The sequence below is a fragment of the Pistacia vera genome, unplaced genomic scaffold (genome assembly GCF_008641045.1).
Source record: "Pistacia vera cultivar Batoury unplaced genomic scaffold, PisVer_v2 Contig1170, whole genome shotgun sequence".
In the NCBI taxonomy this organism is placed as follows: domain Eukaryota; kingdom Viridiplantae; phylum Streptophyta; class Magnoliopsida; order Sapindales; family Anacardiaceae; genus Pistacia; species Pistacia vera.
Window position 1 is genome coordinate 82,038 of NW_022195216.1, and position 14,532 is coordinate 96,569.

The following is a 14,532-nucleotide window of genomic DNA, read 5'->3' on the forward strand; positions in this document are numbered from 1 at the left end:
CCATATGCTCATAGAGAAGTGAGCAAGAAACTTTGAGCAGAGTTTAGAGAGTATACAGTTACAACAAGTTAACAAATTTACAGAGTTTTACAGTTCTTAAGACACCAAAATCCCGAATTCCTCTCCCTCTGTTTGTCTCTTCCTTCTCTCTCTCTTACAACACGACTTTGAACTCACGGCACACTGTCCTTATCGTATAACAAATAATTAACGCCATTCTCTCTTCTTCTTCAAGAAGAGTTTAGCAAGTTCTCAACTTCCTTTTAATGGCCGGAAACGACTGGATTAACAGTTATCTTGAAGCAATTCTTGATGTGGGTCCAGGCCTGGACGACGTTAAATCGTCTCTGCTTTTACGAGAGAGAGGCAGGTTCAGTCCTACCCGATACTTTGTTGAAGAAGTTATCACTGGCTTCGATGAGACCGATCTCCACCGCTCATGGGTTCGCGCTCAAGCCACCAGGAGTCCCCAGGAGAGAAACACGAGATTGGAGAACATGTGTTGGAGGATTTGGAACTTGGCTCGTCAGAAAAAGCAGGTTTTATTTTAGTCTTTAGATGTTTTGAATGTTATTGATGATCTAGTTTTAGGATTTTGTTTGGTTAGATTGAATGATTTGTCAGTTTTTTACAAGGGCTTTGTTGTTGTGTAGCTTGAAGGAGAGGCAGCTCAGAGGACGGCGAAGCGTCGGCTCGAGCGCGAAAGAGGGCGCAGAGAAGCAACGGCTGATATGTCTGAGGATTTATCAGAGGGAGAGAAAGGGGATTTGGTGGGAGATTTATCATCTCATGGTGATAGCAACAGAGGGAGATTGCCTAGAATAAGTTCTGTTGATGCAATGGAGACATTTGTTAATCAACAGAAGGGGAAAAAACTCTACATTGTACTGATAAGGCATGAACTCAACTTGGTGCTCTAGTTTTTATCATGTCAGGAAAGGTTTCGGTTAATTTTTGCTTTCAATAGTTTGTGCAAGTGTTGTAACTGCTGTTTGGATATTAATTGATTGACTAAGAAAGAAAATTAATGGATGATTAAATATGTTTAGTTTTATTCTATGGTAAGATATAATGAATTTAGTATGTTCTGGCATGCATGATGGTGTTATTTACAAAAAGTATCTGTGCAGCCTTCACGGTCTCATACGAGGAGAAAATATGGAGCTTGGTCGTGATTCTGATACTGGTGGTCAGGTAATATTTGGTTGCAAAAACTTGCTTCTTGATGTTGGTACATTATAGATACAAAATTATTTTATGTGATGGCATTTGTGGTCTCTCAACCAATTATGGTTTTTGAAAAAAATTTGCTGTTATTGATACATTATTCTTTCTTCTAGGTTAAGTATGTTGTGGAACTTGCAAGAGCTTTGGGGTCAATGCCTGGAGTATATCGAGTAGATTTGCTGACTAGACAGGTATCGGCACCAGATGTAGATTGGAGTTACGGTGAACCCACAGAAATGCTTACACCGTTAAATTCAGAAGATTTCATGGATGAGATGGGGGAGAGTAGTGGTGCTTATATTATTAGAATTCCATTTGGTCCAAAAGATGAATATATTCCTAAAGAACTTTTGTGGCCTCACATCCCAGAGTTTGTTGATGGTGCCCTTAACCACATAATCCGGATGTCCAATGTTCTCGGGGAGCAAGTTGGTGGTGGGAAACCAATCTGGCCTGTCGCCATCCATGGCCATTATGCAGATGCAGGTGACTCTGCTGCTCTTCTGTCTGGTGCACTAAATGTACCAATGCTTTTTACTGGCCATTCACTTGGACGAGATAAATTAGAACAGCTTTTAAAGCAAGCCCGGTTGTCAAGGGATGAAATAAACACAACATACAAAATAATGCGTCGGATAGAAGCTGAGGAATTAGCACTTGATGCCTCTGAAATAGTTATAACTAGCACTAGACAGGAGATCGAGGAGCAATGGCGTTTATATGATGGTTTTGATCCTATTTTGGAACGTAAACTGCGAGTGAGGATTAGGCGTAATGTGAGCTGTTATGGCAGGTTCATGCCTCGCATGGTTGTAAGTACCTGGACATAATTTAATTCTTTAGCTCTTGGTGTGAAAATAATATTTTTGAAACCAAGTGCACTTTCCTTTTCTAGAGCTTGGGTTCTTTATCTTTATCTAGGTAGAGCGGGAAGCTAAGCACGGTTGATTAATGAGCTTTGTTGGACCTGGATTGGTTTCACCAAATTCTCATTATTTATATATTAGACACTTGTCCTCTTAAAAGTTGGTGAGTTGGACACCTGAGGACATGGCATCTATGGCTGGCGGTGACCATACTTACAGGGTTACTCATAGGAGAATGCACATTTATTTGCATAACTGTCTGTGACACTTTGAGGGTGCTATGCAATTCTGTTTAAAGACTGTCTACTATTAAACAGCATAGAATCATGGTCTAATAGATGTTTTTGTAATTATCATTTTCTTTTATGAGAAACTTAGATGTATATATATAATAAGAATTATTAGTACGGGGTGGACATGATGTCCACAAAAAGCACAAAAACCATCAGGGGTAAGTAAAATCTACACGAAAACAGTAAAACCATGTTAAATATAAACTGAGATGTATGATTATCATGGATATATAAATATAAACCCATATAGGCATGTCCTTGAGTCTAGATATTGTAGTGTTGCTGTGTCCTTAGTAAAACATAAACCTGTTGTTAGTATTTGCAAATCTTAGTTTCACTTGGATAAACATGCAGGCATATATATATAAGATAAAATATGTAGCAAGTTAATGGGTATTTGACATGCTGGCCACAAAAGAATGTGAACTGCAACATGGATAGCGGGGTATCAAAGGGTATTGGCCTCATCAGAACCAATTATGGGCTGGGGAAGGGTACAGTTATTTTAGGTGATTTCATTTTCAGATATATCATAGGCTTAGCAAAAAAGACATAAATACTAAGCATGAAGTGAGCCAGGATAGACCTTGTTTTCAGAGCAGTCTGGTTTAATTGAAAATATTTACTTCCTTATGGGTTTGTCTTCTGGTACACTTGATATTGTGGCTAAATACATTGCGATTTCATGGTATATAATTGATGAATGTATAATTCTGCAGATAATTCCTCCTGGAATGGAGTTCCATCATATTGTTCCACAAGATGGTGATATGGATGGTGAGACAGAAGGAAATGAAGACCATCCTACTTCTCCAGATCCATCTATCTGGACTGAGGTAATAATAATTCTTAGGTACTTGTTTGATGTGTCCTCGATAGATGACCTATATACTAAATGGAACTTGGATAATGTGTCTGCAGCCATGAATTATTATGGTGTATAATTGATGTCCTTTTTTATGTTGGTATATTGCAGATAATGCGCTTCTTTACCAACCCAAGGAAGCCTATGATACTTGCACTTGCTAGGCCTGATCCAAAAAAGAATATCATGACTTTGGTTAAAGCATTTGGAGAATGTCGTCCACTGAGAGAGCTTGCTAACCTTGTATGTTTTAAACTCAATGACACTTGATTGTTGAAGACATCTTGCTGTTCAGCTGAATTTGCTTTCTGTTGAGGTCATATTATGTTTTAATTTTCTTGATATTTTCCTTGGTGGCCTTCAGACTCTAATTATGGGTAACCGAGAAGGAATTGATGAAATGTCAAGCACAAATGCTTCCGTTCTTCTCTCAGTACTTAAGCTTATTGACAAATATGATCTCTATGGACAAGTGGCATATCCTAAACATCACAAACAATCTGATGTTCCTGACATATATCGTCTTGCAGCAAAGACAAAGGTACTTGTTGGAGGTTCTTTGTATCATTAAATTCAGTGCTAGTCAACTACCATTTTTTTTTTTTGCAGTGTACTTTAGACATCTGTTTCAGAGTGTCATCTACATTCTATGTTTGGATATTATGTGCCAGACATGTTTTCTTCTTATAATTCTTTATACATGTGATATCTAATTTATGAAATTGATTTCCTATCATTATCATTATTCACCATTCAACTTCATGCTGCCTAACAAAATTTTCTTTCTTTTTTTTTTTTTTTTTCTCATTACGTGGCATCATGCTTTGATTTGGCTAAATATTAGCTTTAAAGTCAAAAGTTGGGTTCGTGGGGTTTTGGTTTTTTGTGTTTCTTTGAGGCTTTCCTTGAGGCATTCAATTAGGGTGATTTGTTAATGCCATTATTATGAAAATCGATTTCATTATCTACATATGACTACCAAGTCTAGGGTGCATGTATATGCTTGATTAATGTTCTCATATTTGAAGCACCTACTTATGAACAGAGGCTAGGCAGTTCATACATGGTATATATTTTACATTTATAATTTATCCAACTTCTGTGCAGGGTGTTTTCATTAATCCAGCTTTCATCGAGCCATTTGGGCTTACTTTGATTGAGGTGCTATTTCTAATACATGTAAAGATATTTCTTCCAATTATTCACTTTCATTTCAAAATCCAAAGTGACTGTGGTTCTTTGGTTGAACAGGCAGCAGCTCATGGTTTGCCACTTGTTGCCACAAAGAATGGAGGTCCTGTTGATATACACCGGGTATAATTGATGATTATATATACTACTTGCATGATTATTTGTATATATGGCCTGAATAGAAGTTCACCAAGTTTTCTAATTTGAAGTGGAAATAAATTACAGGTACTTGACAATGGTCTTCTTGTTGATCCCCATAATCAACAATCTATTGCTGATGCTCTTTTAAAGCTTGTTGCGGATAAGCAGCTTTGGGCAAAGTGTCGACAGAATGGATTGAAGAACATTCACCTTTTCTCTTGGCCGGAGCATTGTAAAACTTATCTATCTAGGATAGCCAGTTGCAAACCAAGGCATCCACAGTGGCAAAGAAATAATGATGAAGGTGAAACATCAGAGGAAGAGTCACCAAGTGATTCCTTGAGGGATATACAGGATATATCTTTGAACTTGAAGTTTTCAATGGATGGAGAAAAGAGTGGGGCTAGCGGAAATGATAATTCCTTAGAATGTGAAGGACCTGCTGATAGAAAGACTAAATTAGAGAATGCTGTTTTAGCATGGTCAAAGGGTGTTGTAAAGGACACACGAAAGACTGGGTCCACAGATAAAGCGGACCTAACTACCGGTTCTGGTAAGTTTCCAGCATTGAGGAGGCGGAAGCATATCTTTGTCATTTCTCTGGATCTTGATAACACTACAGGTATTGTTGAAGCCACCAGAAAGATATTTGAGGCTGTGGAAAAGGAAAGGACCGAAGGCTCTATTGGGTTTATATTGTCAACATCAATGACCTTATCTGAGATACACTCTTTTCTTGTATCGGGGGGCTTCAAGCCTAATGATTTTGATGCTTTTATTTGTAATAGTGGGAGTGATCTCTACTATTCAACTCTTAATTCGGAGGATGGTCCTTTTGTGGTTGACTTCTATTACCATTCACATATTGAATACCGTTGGGGTGGGGAAGGACTGAGGAAGACTCTGGTTCGTTGGGTGACTTCAGTTAATGATAAGAAGGCTGAAAATGAGGACAAAGTTGTCACAGCAGCCGAACAACTTTCAACCAACTACTGCTATGCTTTTACCGTGCAAAAGCCTGGAGTGGTATGTTTTGTTCTCTTATTCTTTTGATATATTTTTTACAATTAAACAACTGCTTTTTCCCTAAATTGTGGGTCAATTTATTGTGTGGATTAAGATTTAATGCAGTTGGCTTTGCATCTTGGAAAAAAGTAATATTACACCAACAACCCTTTCTCACAAACTTTTTCTCACAACTCTGACATGACAACTCGCAATTAATTAGTGGGATCCATGCGGGACCCATGTGGAACCTGTTGTGAGCTGGCCTATTGCGAGTTGCCACGTTAGAGTTGTGAGAGAAAGTTTGTGAGAAAGGGTTGTTGGTGTAGTATTATTCTAAATCATTTATTTTTGTGTTGTGTATCTCTTACTAGGTTACCCCTGTCAAGGAACTAAGGAAGTTGCTGAGAATTCAAGCTCTTCGTTGTCATGTTATTTTTTGCCAAAATGGTACTAGGATAAATGTTATTCCAGTTTTGGCATCACGTTCCCAAGCTCTCAGGTAAAGTTTTACTTTTGTTCTTATTGATGGAATAACAGTTCTAGATTACACTCTTAAAACCTTCAGTATCCTTTCTTTTTAAATAGTATTGCCATGGATATTCAAGCTTATGACTTGAGTAGGGTGCAATCTGTCATTCCCTATTTTGAAGTACAGTTGAATTAAGTTACAGTTTTATTATTCCTTCATGCACTGCTCAGTATGTTATGCACCATTCATTGCTTGCATGATGTTATGTGCAAATGCTACTGTTTGTATCATATGGTAGAATAAAGGTGCAATTTTTTTGTTTTAAACAATTTGTGTACTTAGTTTGAAGCCATTTGAATGATATCCACAACTTTTAAAACTGTCTTAATTGATAAAAGTGATTGAGCTTTGAACTGATAAACCGAATGATAAGAGTTGATGGCTATGTTTTCTTTGCCTTAGTTGTGCAACAATCAAATATGGTCCTAAGGATCTTCATGGTGACTTTTGGTCAATGTAGTTAGAAATTTACACTTGCAAAAGTAGTACAAGAGCTCTGAAAAACTTGCTCCTATCGTTTCTTGCTATCGCTGTGGTAATGTGCCAATTGTACTGTCGAACAATGTAGTATATTGAGGCTGAGGATACTATTAGTTTAGCTGGTTAGGTCTATTGTTGGAGATCTTGGGATTAATTTGATTTTTAATCTCACCAAGGTTGGGATCTTGGGGGCATCTGGGATGAGGGTTGAGAGAAAAGTTGGAGGATATTAGTAAGCAGTGGGGTTTGATGAATCTATGTTATTATATTGCCATATGTTATTGAGCTAATTTTATTCAAATTCATTTGGCTGTCATAACAATTTTGTTAAGTTTAATGACTTAAAACATATGACAGGTATCTATATGTTCGGTGGGGTGTGGAGTTGTCAAAGATGGTGGTTTTTGTCGAAGATTCTGGGGACACCGATTATGAAGGACTTCTTGGTGGTGTGCACAAAACTATAGTATTGAAGAGAGCTTGTAGCACCGTGAGTAATCAAGTCCATGCCAATCGGAGTTACCCTCTCTCAGATGTCATTCCATTTGACAGCCCCAATATTATTCAGACTACTGAAGATTGGGCAAGTTCTGACGTCCGCAGTTCTTTGGAGAAACTAGAAGTTCTTAAGTGCTAGAAAATTTCATCTTTGAAATTTGATTGAAGCTTCTCTTGTTCATAACTGGGTCTTTTCTTGTTGCTGTTGTTGGTAGCTCCAGATGAGCATTTTCTCCGGCGCTTTGAAAGCCTTAAAAGCAATTGTCGCTATTGTCATGAGACCTGAAAGTTATTACATTTTCCTTCTTGTGTATTTTGTATATTCAGTGAAACCCCAGGGATATTGAAGCCTTGCTGCTGCTACTGGCCTGAGTTTCTCAATTAAAGCCTGCTTCTATGTTTTCAGAATGGCTATTGCTTGTATCTTATAATGTATCAAAGTATCAAAAAGTCAGTACTTGAGGCACGATCCTTTTATTAAAAGTATACAGAAGAATGTTTTAACGAATAATGTTGGACAAATATATTGAAATCTGGATTGAAATAATGCCCAATTTTCCTTTGACCAGGCGTAAAATCTTATGGATCTTAGTTCACAACAATATGTCATGGTTATAATTTCGTTTTTGTAATTGTTTCTTTTCATGCTTTCAATTGAATTTGTAATTAACAGACATGCTAGTCTGTTGCCACCTTGCCAAACTAGTTTTGCATCCTTCTAGTTACGGATGTCAATGAGGCAGATTGGGACAGATGTAATTTCCATTCCATGTCCATCTTTTTTATGAATAGTCAAATCCACCTCTTTACCAATTCTTAAATAATTGGGTGGAACGGGTTTTGGTTATGTTTTGATGAGAAAACCTTTAACTTGCCCTGTTCGATTAGGGATGGCAACGGGGCAGGGACGGGGACCCCATTCCCATTCCCATTTCAAAAACTGCTTATCAAGCATCTCTTGTTTCAATTTTTTAGGATAAGGAAGGGGAGGAATATATTTCCTCTCAACAACATTTTTACCAACCGATTTACCATTTTTTTCAGGGTTGGTTGCTTCACACACTTTTGGCTCTTCCTTTTTTTCTGTCTCTTGAGCCTGCTTCACTTGAGAGTCATTCAAGCCTTCATTTTGCTTGGTTTCTTCCAACTGTTTCCCACTTCTCAACGTGATGGCGTTGACTTGCTCTTTCGGGTTCTTCTCAGTGTTACTTGGTAAAGCGCATTGTGTTCTTTCTGAGACTAAATTTTCAAGCTGTTCCACTTGTACCTCCAAGTTCCGAATGGATGCTTCTTTTGTTTTAGTATCTTGATTCAGCAGTGCTCACAAATTTAGCCATCATATCCTCCAAGTTAGATTTCTTCTCTTGAGGTGTTGGAATTCTTGAGGTGACGATGTAGTGACATTCTGGTTCCACGAGAAATTTGGATGATTCCTCCATGGTGAGTTGTATGTGCTACTACATGGATTTTCTGCTGCCTGTGAAAATTTGAGACAAAATTAGCTTGCTTAGAAGGATGTGCAAAAGAATTACTTACCTAACATTCATGATTTGGATGGCCTCTTCCACAAAAATCGCAAGGGGAAATTTGACTTTGCACTGCAATAGCCTTCGAGTTGTCTATTTTCTTATGCAAAGGTTCTGTCTGGGCTGCTAATGCTCTGATCGCATCTACATTGTGAACTGCTGGTCTCCTCATTACTTATATACCTGTAGCCCATTGCCAACTGTTTGCAGCCATTTCTTCAAATAGTTCATGTTAGGATAGTTGTACTACAGCCAATAATATTAGACTCTTGCAATATTATATTGAATATCAATAAAGTCATAAATTCTATATCATAGCATTCATTTATATATTTGTATTTATATATTGATATACGTCCTTAGAAGGGTTAAATCGTGATAATTGAATTAAGTATTTTAAATCTTAACTGTGAGAACCTTATGATCATATATGGTGACCATTCTAGAACTGTCCGTAACCCCAGTATTAATTTGACCAAGAACACATATTATATGGTAAGACTATTATAGCGTTGAACTACCCTACTGAAAGTGATCCAATTCCAACCAATACAACACAACAACATACCACAAATCCAAGCAAATTCGGCCAACACAAAAATTAGAATTCAAACACTTACTTGCAATTTTCAGACCAAGACAAGTAATAACACTTCAAGCATAAAGGATTGCTCCACCAACTTGAATTAATTCACCACCAAATCACTTGCCAAGACTTGGATAAAGAATTCACACTCAGGAACACAAAAGTTCTTTCAAATGGATAAACCAATTTCATATATTTCTAAAGCTAAATGTTATAAAAGAATAGTTGTCCTATATAAGCAAATACAAGGATAAACAAGTAATTGACAAATACAAGAAAATGAAATAAACTTAACCAAATATTACAAGCCATTCATTCAAAAAGCAAGGCCATGCCTACTTAATACAAAAAGAGACATAATTCCCTAATTCTAGGATCTATGTCTTTAACCACCCTATTAGTTAAAATAAGCTTACTTCCATTAGATCAAAACTTAATCAATGATCCTAATTAAGTCCACTAATAAGGGTGTAAGAATTTGGGTCTTGAGAATCATGCAAATTGATCCAATAAGGGATCATGTGGATCTTCCCCTTTGGAATGAACTTGGGCCGGATTGGACTTTTTCAACACTTGGACTTCCTTTTTGGTGTGCTTGAGCTTCCCTTGTTGTGCTTGGGCTTAGAGTGGCTTGGGCCGAAATGTTTGGACTCCCTCCCTCCTTGGAACTTACTTGGGCTGAATATCCTCCATTGCTTTCCAAATTCCACAATCCAAGTGTTTTAGGACTTGGAGTGAAATTCTTCAATTCAACTGAATTAGCAAGTGTTTTAGGACTTGCTGATGAGTGCTTGGAAGTGCACTCATACTTAGCGATTCTAAGGGTATTTTGTGAGGGAATTAGGTTTAATTGGTTAATTTTACTTAATTTCTATATCTCTTTTGTTTTCTAGAATCATGAGTATGCTTTGTGAATTTTTAGGTGTTTAGGTGCTGAAAAATGAGGATTTCAAGCATGGACATTGAAGATGAAAGAATCATAAGCATGTAGGAACAAACAGTTCGAGAATTGGAGCTCAAACGAAGAAGTTATGAATTTTTGAAGATTGTTTGCCGCAGCGGAACTATTCCCACACTGCAGCATAACATTGCAAAATGGACAGAAACTTCATGCCATAGAACCAATAATCATGCCGCGACGCAATGTGAGAAATTTATGTTCGGAAATTTTTCTGCCAGAACATGCTGCACAAAAATGATCATAACTTGAGCTACACAACTCTGATTGACCTGGTTCTGGTAGAGCTACAACTTTTGTGTTTTGATCATGGCCTAGTTAGACCTGGAATATGGTTAAAAATGGAGATGAAAGTTACGTTAGTGCTTGAAGATGTGCAAATTTGTTATTATGTGTTTTTAATTGAAGTATAACTTTTTACCATAATACCCTCACGACTTTAATATTATAAATAGATGTCCTTAGCAATATTTTAGGGAGCTAGGGTTTATGATATCAAATATAATTAGGATGGGGCAAGGAGAGGAGATCTTCCCTAGGGTTTCATCTTATTCTTTTTGTACTTCATGGTTTTCAAGATTTTGATGTTTGATTTCCTTATGCTCATGTGTAACTAAATAATTTTCTAGGGATCCAATGTAGCCTAATAAGAAGGTTTTATGTCTTTATTAATTCTATTTGTCTTATCAATCCATTGCAATTCTAGTTTTATTCATTATCCTTTATTCAATCTTTAATTGATGTTATTGCTTGATCACCTTTAATGTTAATTAATTGATTGTGTGAGACAAGGTTAGACTACACACCCTAGCTAATCTTGAATAGCTCGTGTGAATGAATGATTAGTATTTTATGCATACGCCCTGACAAAATGCTAATTGGTTCATGATTTCTTAAATGATTAGTATTTGTGCATACGCACTGACAGATGTGCATTTATTCATGATTTCGAGTGCTCTTGTATTTAAAGGGTTTTTAATCATTAGGCTAGAGTATATGCCCTAGCTAGTCTCGTGTTAAAGATACTAGGTTAATCCCGAACGCCTTACGGTGATACCTTAATTATGTGAGTGCGAACCCTAGAAATTGGATTGTGATAACAATAGTTTGATAGTTGGCATAAAACTGGATTATTATAGTGAAATTGGATACCTAGGCTGTAGTTCATTAGTTCTTAAATTAGTTTTTATTGGTGTTATTTTGGCTCAGTCAATAGTAGTTAATTTTTAGTTTCTTTTTACACTTAGTTTTAATCACTAGCTCTTTAATTTGCTTGAATTTATTTGTTTTAATTAAGGCATTGTTATTAGGATTACTTGATAACTTACAAATCTCTATGGGATCGACTCTTGCTTTTGCACACTATACTATGATAGCGATTCGTGCACTTGCGAGGAAGTAAAATTGTTCATCACTTGCAATTCCTTGTCCACATGCAAAGAAGTAAAATTCCATGTTTACAAGTGTTTTAGGACTTGTAAACGTATCATAAACGTAGTGATAGTTCTCACATGTCAAGGTTGTTAGGTGCCAACCTGGTGCGACGCATGGGTGCTTGTTAATGACAAGTTCATTGGACTGACCTACCAAAGGATTCTATATAAATGGTGATGTAGAAGCATCGTGACATGTCGTTATAGTGATTGATCTGATAGAGGAATGAACTGAGGGTTAAGCGATCTGACTAAGAAGCGACTTGCGAGTTATAAAGAGCTAAATAGCAAAGTGAATAACTTAGAGAAAATTATGTGTTTTATCTTACTTTATTCTAGAATAGTACACATGTATGTAGGGATTTAAAAGTAGGGACACTTGTCATTAAAGTTGATAAGATTTGGGGCAAGCGTCAGATTTTTGTTAGGGTTTTGTGCGCCTATATAAGGGCACTTTTCTCATTGTAAACAGGCAGCTTTTGAAGAAATAAGAAATATACAAAGAATATTTTTGGAAACCTTTGTGGTCTCTAAAACTAGAATCCTTTGTGGGTTTGCCATCTTTTGTGGACGTTCATCTACCCGTAAATCCTTAGTGGGTGTTTATCCTATTGTTTGTCCGATCACCATTTTAGCTCCGCTAAACGCGCCACCTTGTGCAGAGATGGGTTAACCCTTGGTTCCTTACATTAGATGGTAACCCCAATGTCTATGGAATATATCCCCTAATGGATGGAGGTACATGTGATCCTTAGACTTGAGATCACCAGAGCACCATGTGTAATTGTTGGTGTAATTTGACACTAGCCTAACATAGTCCTATTTAGGGTTATCAGTACAGTAGTGGTTGGTTGCATCGAAAAGTACACTATGACTATGGTAGATCAACAAAGGATATATTACTCTTAGGTACAGGAGAAATTATCTCGCTAAGTTATTCGGTTGGTAACTATGACTGCAAAATCTTTGGCCACAGTGGAATTGAGTCGATGCTCAAATCCAATTTTATTTAGTTGTTGATTTGATAACTGAATACAAATGTATCAAGGCAAATTGATTGAAGTTGACAATACTTCTGTACTTCAAATCTTGATGAGATAAATGATGATGGAGGGATTTGAATTGTACAGTAACCATACTGTTGAAAGGAAACAACTTCGCTGAATCTTTATTTGTTGGGTAATTATGATGCCTTGCTAGAGGCCAATCTTGATTGGTGTATGGAACACTAATTAGTTGATGCTTAATTATGGATCCAATCATTGCCAACATAATAAAGAGCCTACAAGTCACATGCATTAAAAACAGTTTAAGAAGAAAAATGAAATGAAGGGTAATTTTGTCTTTTGGATGAAATGAGCATTTTGGTAATTTTGCTATGCGATTGACTTTGCTGAGGTTGTTATCAACATTCAATATTCATATTGAAGTTAATTTATCAAAATTGTAATTATATTAATATTAATATAATTAATTTATCAAAATTGTAATTATATTAATATTAATATAATACATTAATATTAATATTGAATATATTTAATTAACTTAAATATATTTAATCCCATAATTAAATATATGAATAGATATATTTTATATTTATTTGGATTATATTGGAAAGCCATTCCAAATAGGAATAGTGATATTCCTATTCCAAATGAGGAATATTTTATCCCTCACTATATAAAGAAGGGAGTAGCAGAAAAAGGGAATTAATTCATTCACACTTTTTCACTCTACCTAAACCCTAGCTGCCTAAACCCTTTTTGAGAGAGAATTTTTTCCTCTCAAAATTTTGTGATCTCTCTTAGGGCAAACGATTCAATCTAGCAGTTGATTCGTTTGTGATCTCGTCTTGCTTTTATGTGAACACTGTTTTGCTTGATTCTACACTTAATCATCTTGCGAAGTCCGAATCCTAATCCAATTGAAGAAGCCATCAATGAAGGTACTGTATTTAAACCTTGAATGGATTAAATTAAGGTTCTATAGTGGTTGTATCATATCAATCTTGATCTTGGATTGGGGTTTTGTTGAACAAAATTTTAAGTTATATTCCGCGTTATTCAATGACAAACCCTACAATTCATATGCCTCTTCAAGAATCTTTCTCATTACTGTGCCCACTACTGCTGCATCTATCATATTATAGGTATTGCTAGTCAAGCCATTATATAATGTTTGTATCTGAAGCCACATTAGCAACCCGTGATGTGGTCATTTGCATAGTAAATCCTTGAAACGCTTCCATGCCTTATACAGTGATTCCATATCAGCCTACAAAAACATAGTAATTTCATTATGTAACTTAGCGGTCTTTGCAAGAGGAAAATACATAGCTAGAAATTTATGTGCCATCATGTCCCATATAGTGATGGATCTTGTAGGCAGAAAAAGCAACCAACTCTTCGCCTTGTCCTTCAGAGAGAATGGGAGAAGTCATAGGCAAATGACTTCGTCCGAAACTCCATTATGCTTGGAAGTATCACAAATTTCCAGGAAATTGGCTATATGGGAATTAGGGTCTTCTTTCGTCAAACCATCAGACTGCACTGAATGTTGAATTATTTGGATTATGGCTAGTTTGATTTCAAAAGTATTGGCTTGAATGGTTGGCCTTGTAAGGCTTGATGTCACTCTAGTTAAAGATGACATAAATAAAACCCTAGTTTGCTACCCGGTTTGTAGTAATAAAGAGAAATGGATGAGAGATGAGTTGTGCATGAGTCAGCTGTGTTAAGTTGCCTAGTTTGCATTGACTGAAGGAGAATAAGTTTAGATAAAGATGAAGAGAGAAATGAATGTATTTGATTCTGGTTTATTCTTCTATTGCTACAATTCTAAGTTAGGTATGAGTATAACTAAGGATTAAACATAATTACTTGTGCATCATGATGGTGTACTTAGTGTGGCTTGAGTATAATGTGTACTTAG

General features: G+C 36.4%; 1 protein-coding gene and 1 non-coding gene across 2 annotated transcripts; both read left to right on the forward strand.

The window, feature by feature from the left end:
* On the forward strand, positions 1-7,337 carry LOC116107849 (probable sucrose-phosphate synthase 1). The gene is made up of 12 exons (XM_031394133.1): positions 1-539; positions 654-895; positions 1,131-1,194; positions 1,341-2,039; positions 3,106-3,222; positions 3,363-3,494; positions 3,616-3,792; positions 4,359-4,412; positions 4,503-4,565; positions 4,668-5,609; positions 5,963-6,090; positions 6,958-7,337. The coding sequence occupies exons 1-12, from the start codon at positions 267-269 to the stop codon at positions 7,235-7,237; spliced, it is 3,171 nt and encodes a 1,056-aa protein (XP_031249993.1). The 5' UTR covers positions 1-266; the 3' UTR covers positions 7,238-7,337.
* A 6,464-nt stretch (positions 7,338-13,801) lies between these two features.
* On the forward strand, positions 13,802-13,907 carry LOC116107891. Its single transcript, XR_004124551.1, has one exon. It is a non-coding gene; the product is annotated as a small nucleolar RNA R71 (small nucleolar RNA).
* Positions 13,908-14,532: the final 625 nt, after the last annotated feature.

Bases quoted from the DNA above. Each gene is read 5' to 3' on its own strand.
- LOC116107849 (XM_031394133.1), top strand. From the start codon at position 267: ATGGCCGGAAACGACTGGATTAACAGTTATCTTGAAGCAATTCTTGAT. The intron at 896-1,130 runs GCATGAACTCAA...GTATCTGTGCAG, and splicing joins CTCTACATTGTACTGATAAG to CCTTCACGGTCTCATACGAG. The intron at 2,040-3,105 runs GTAAGTACCTGG...ATAATTCTGCAG, and splicing joins GGTTCATGCCTCGCATGGTT to ATAATTCCTCCTGGAATGGA.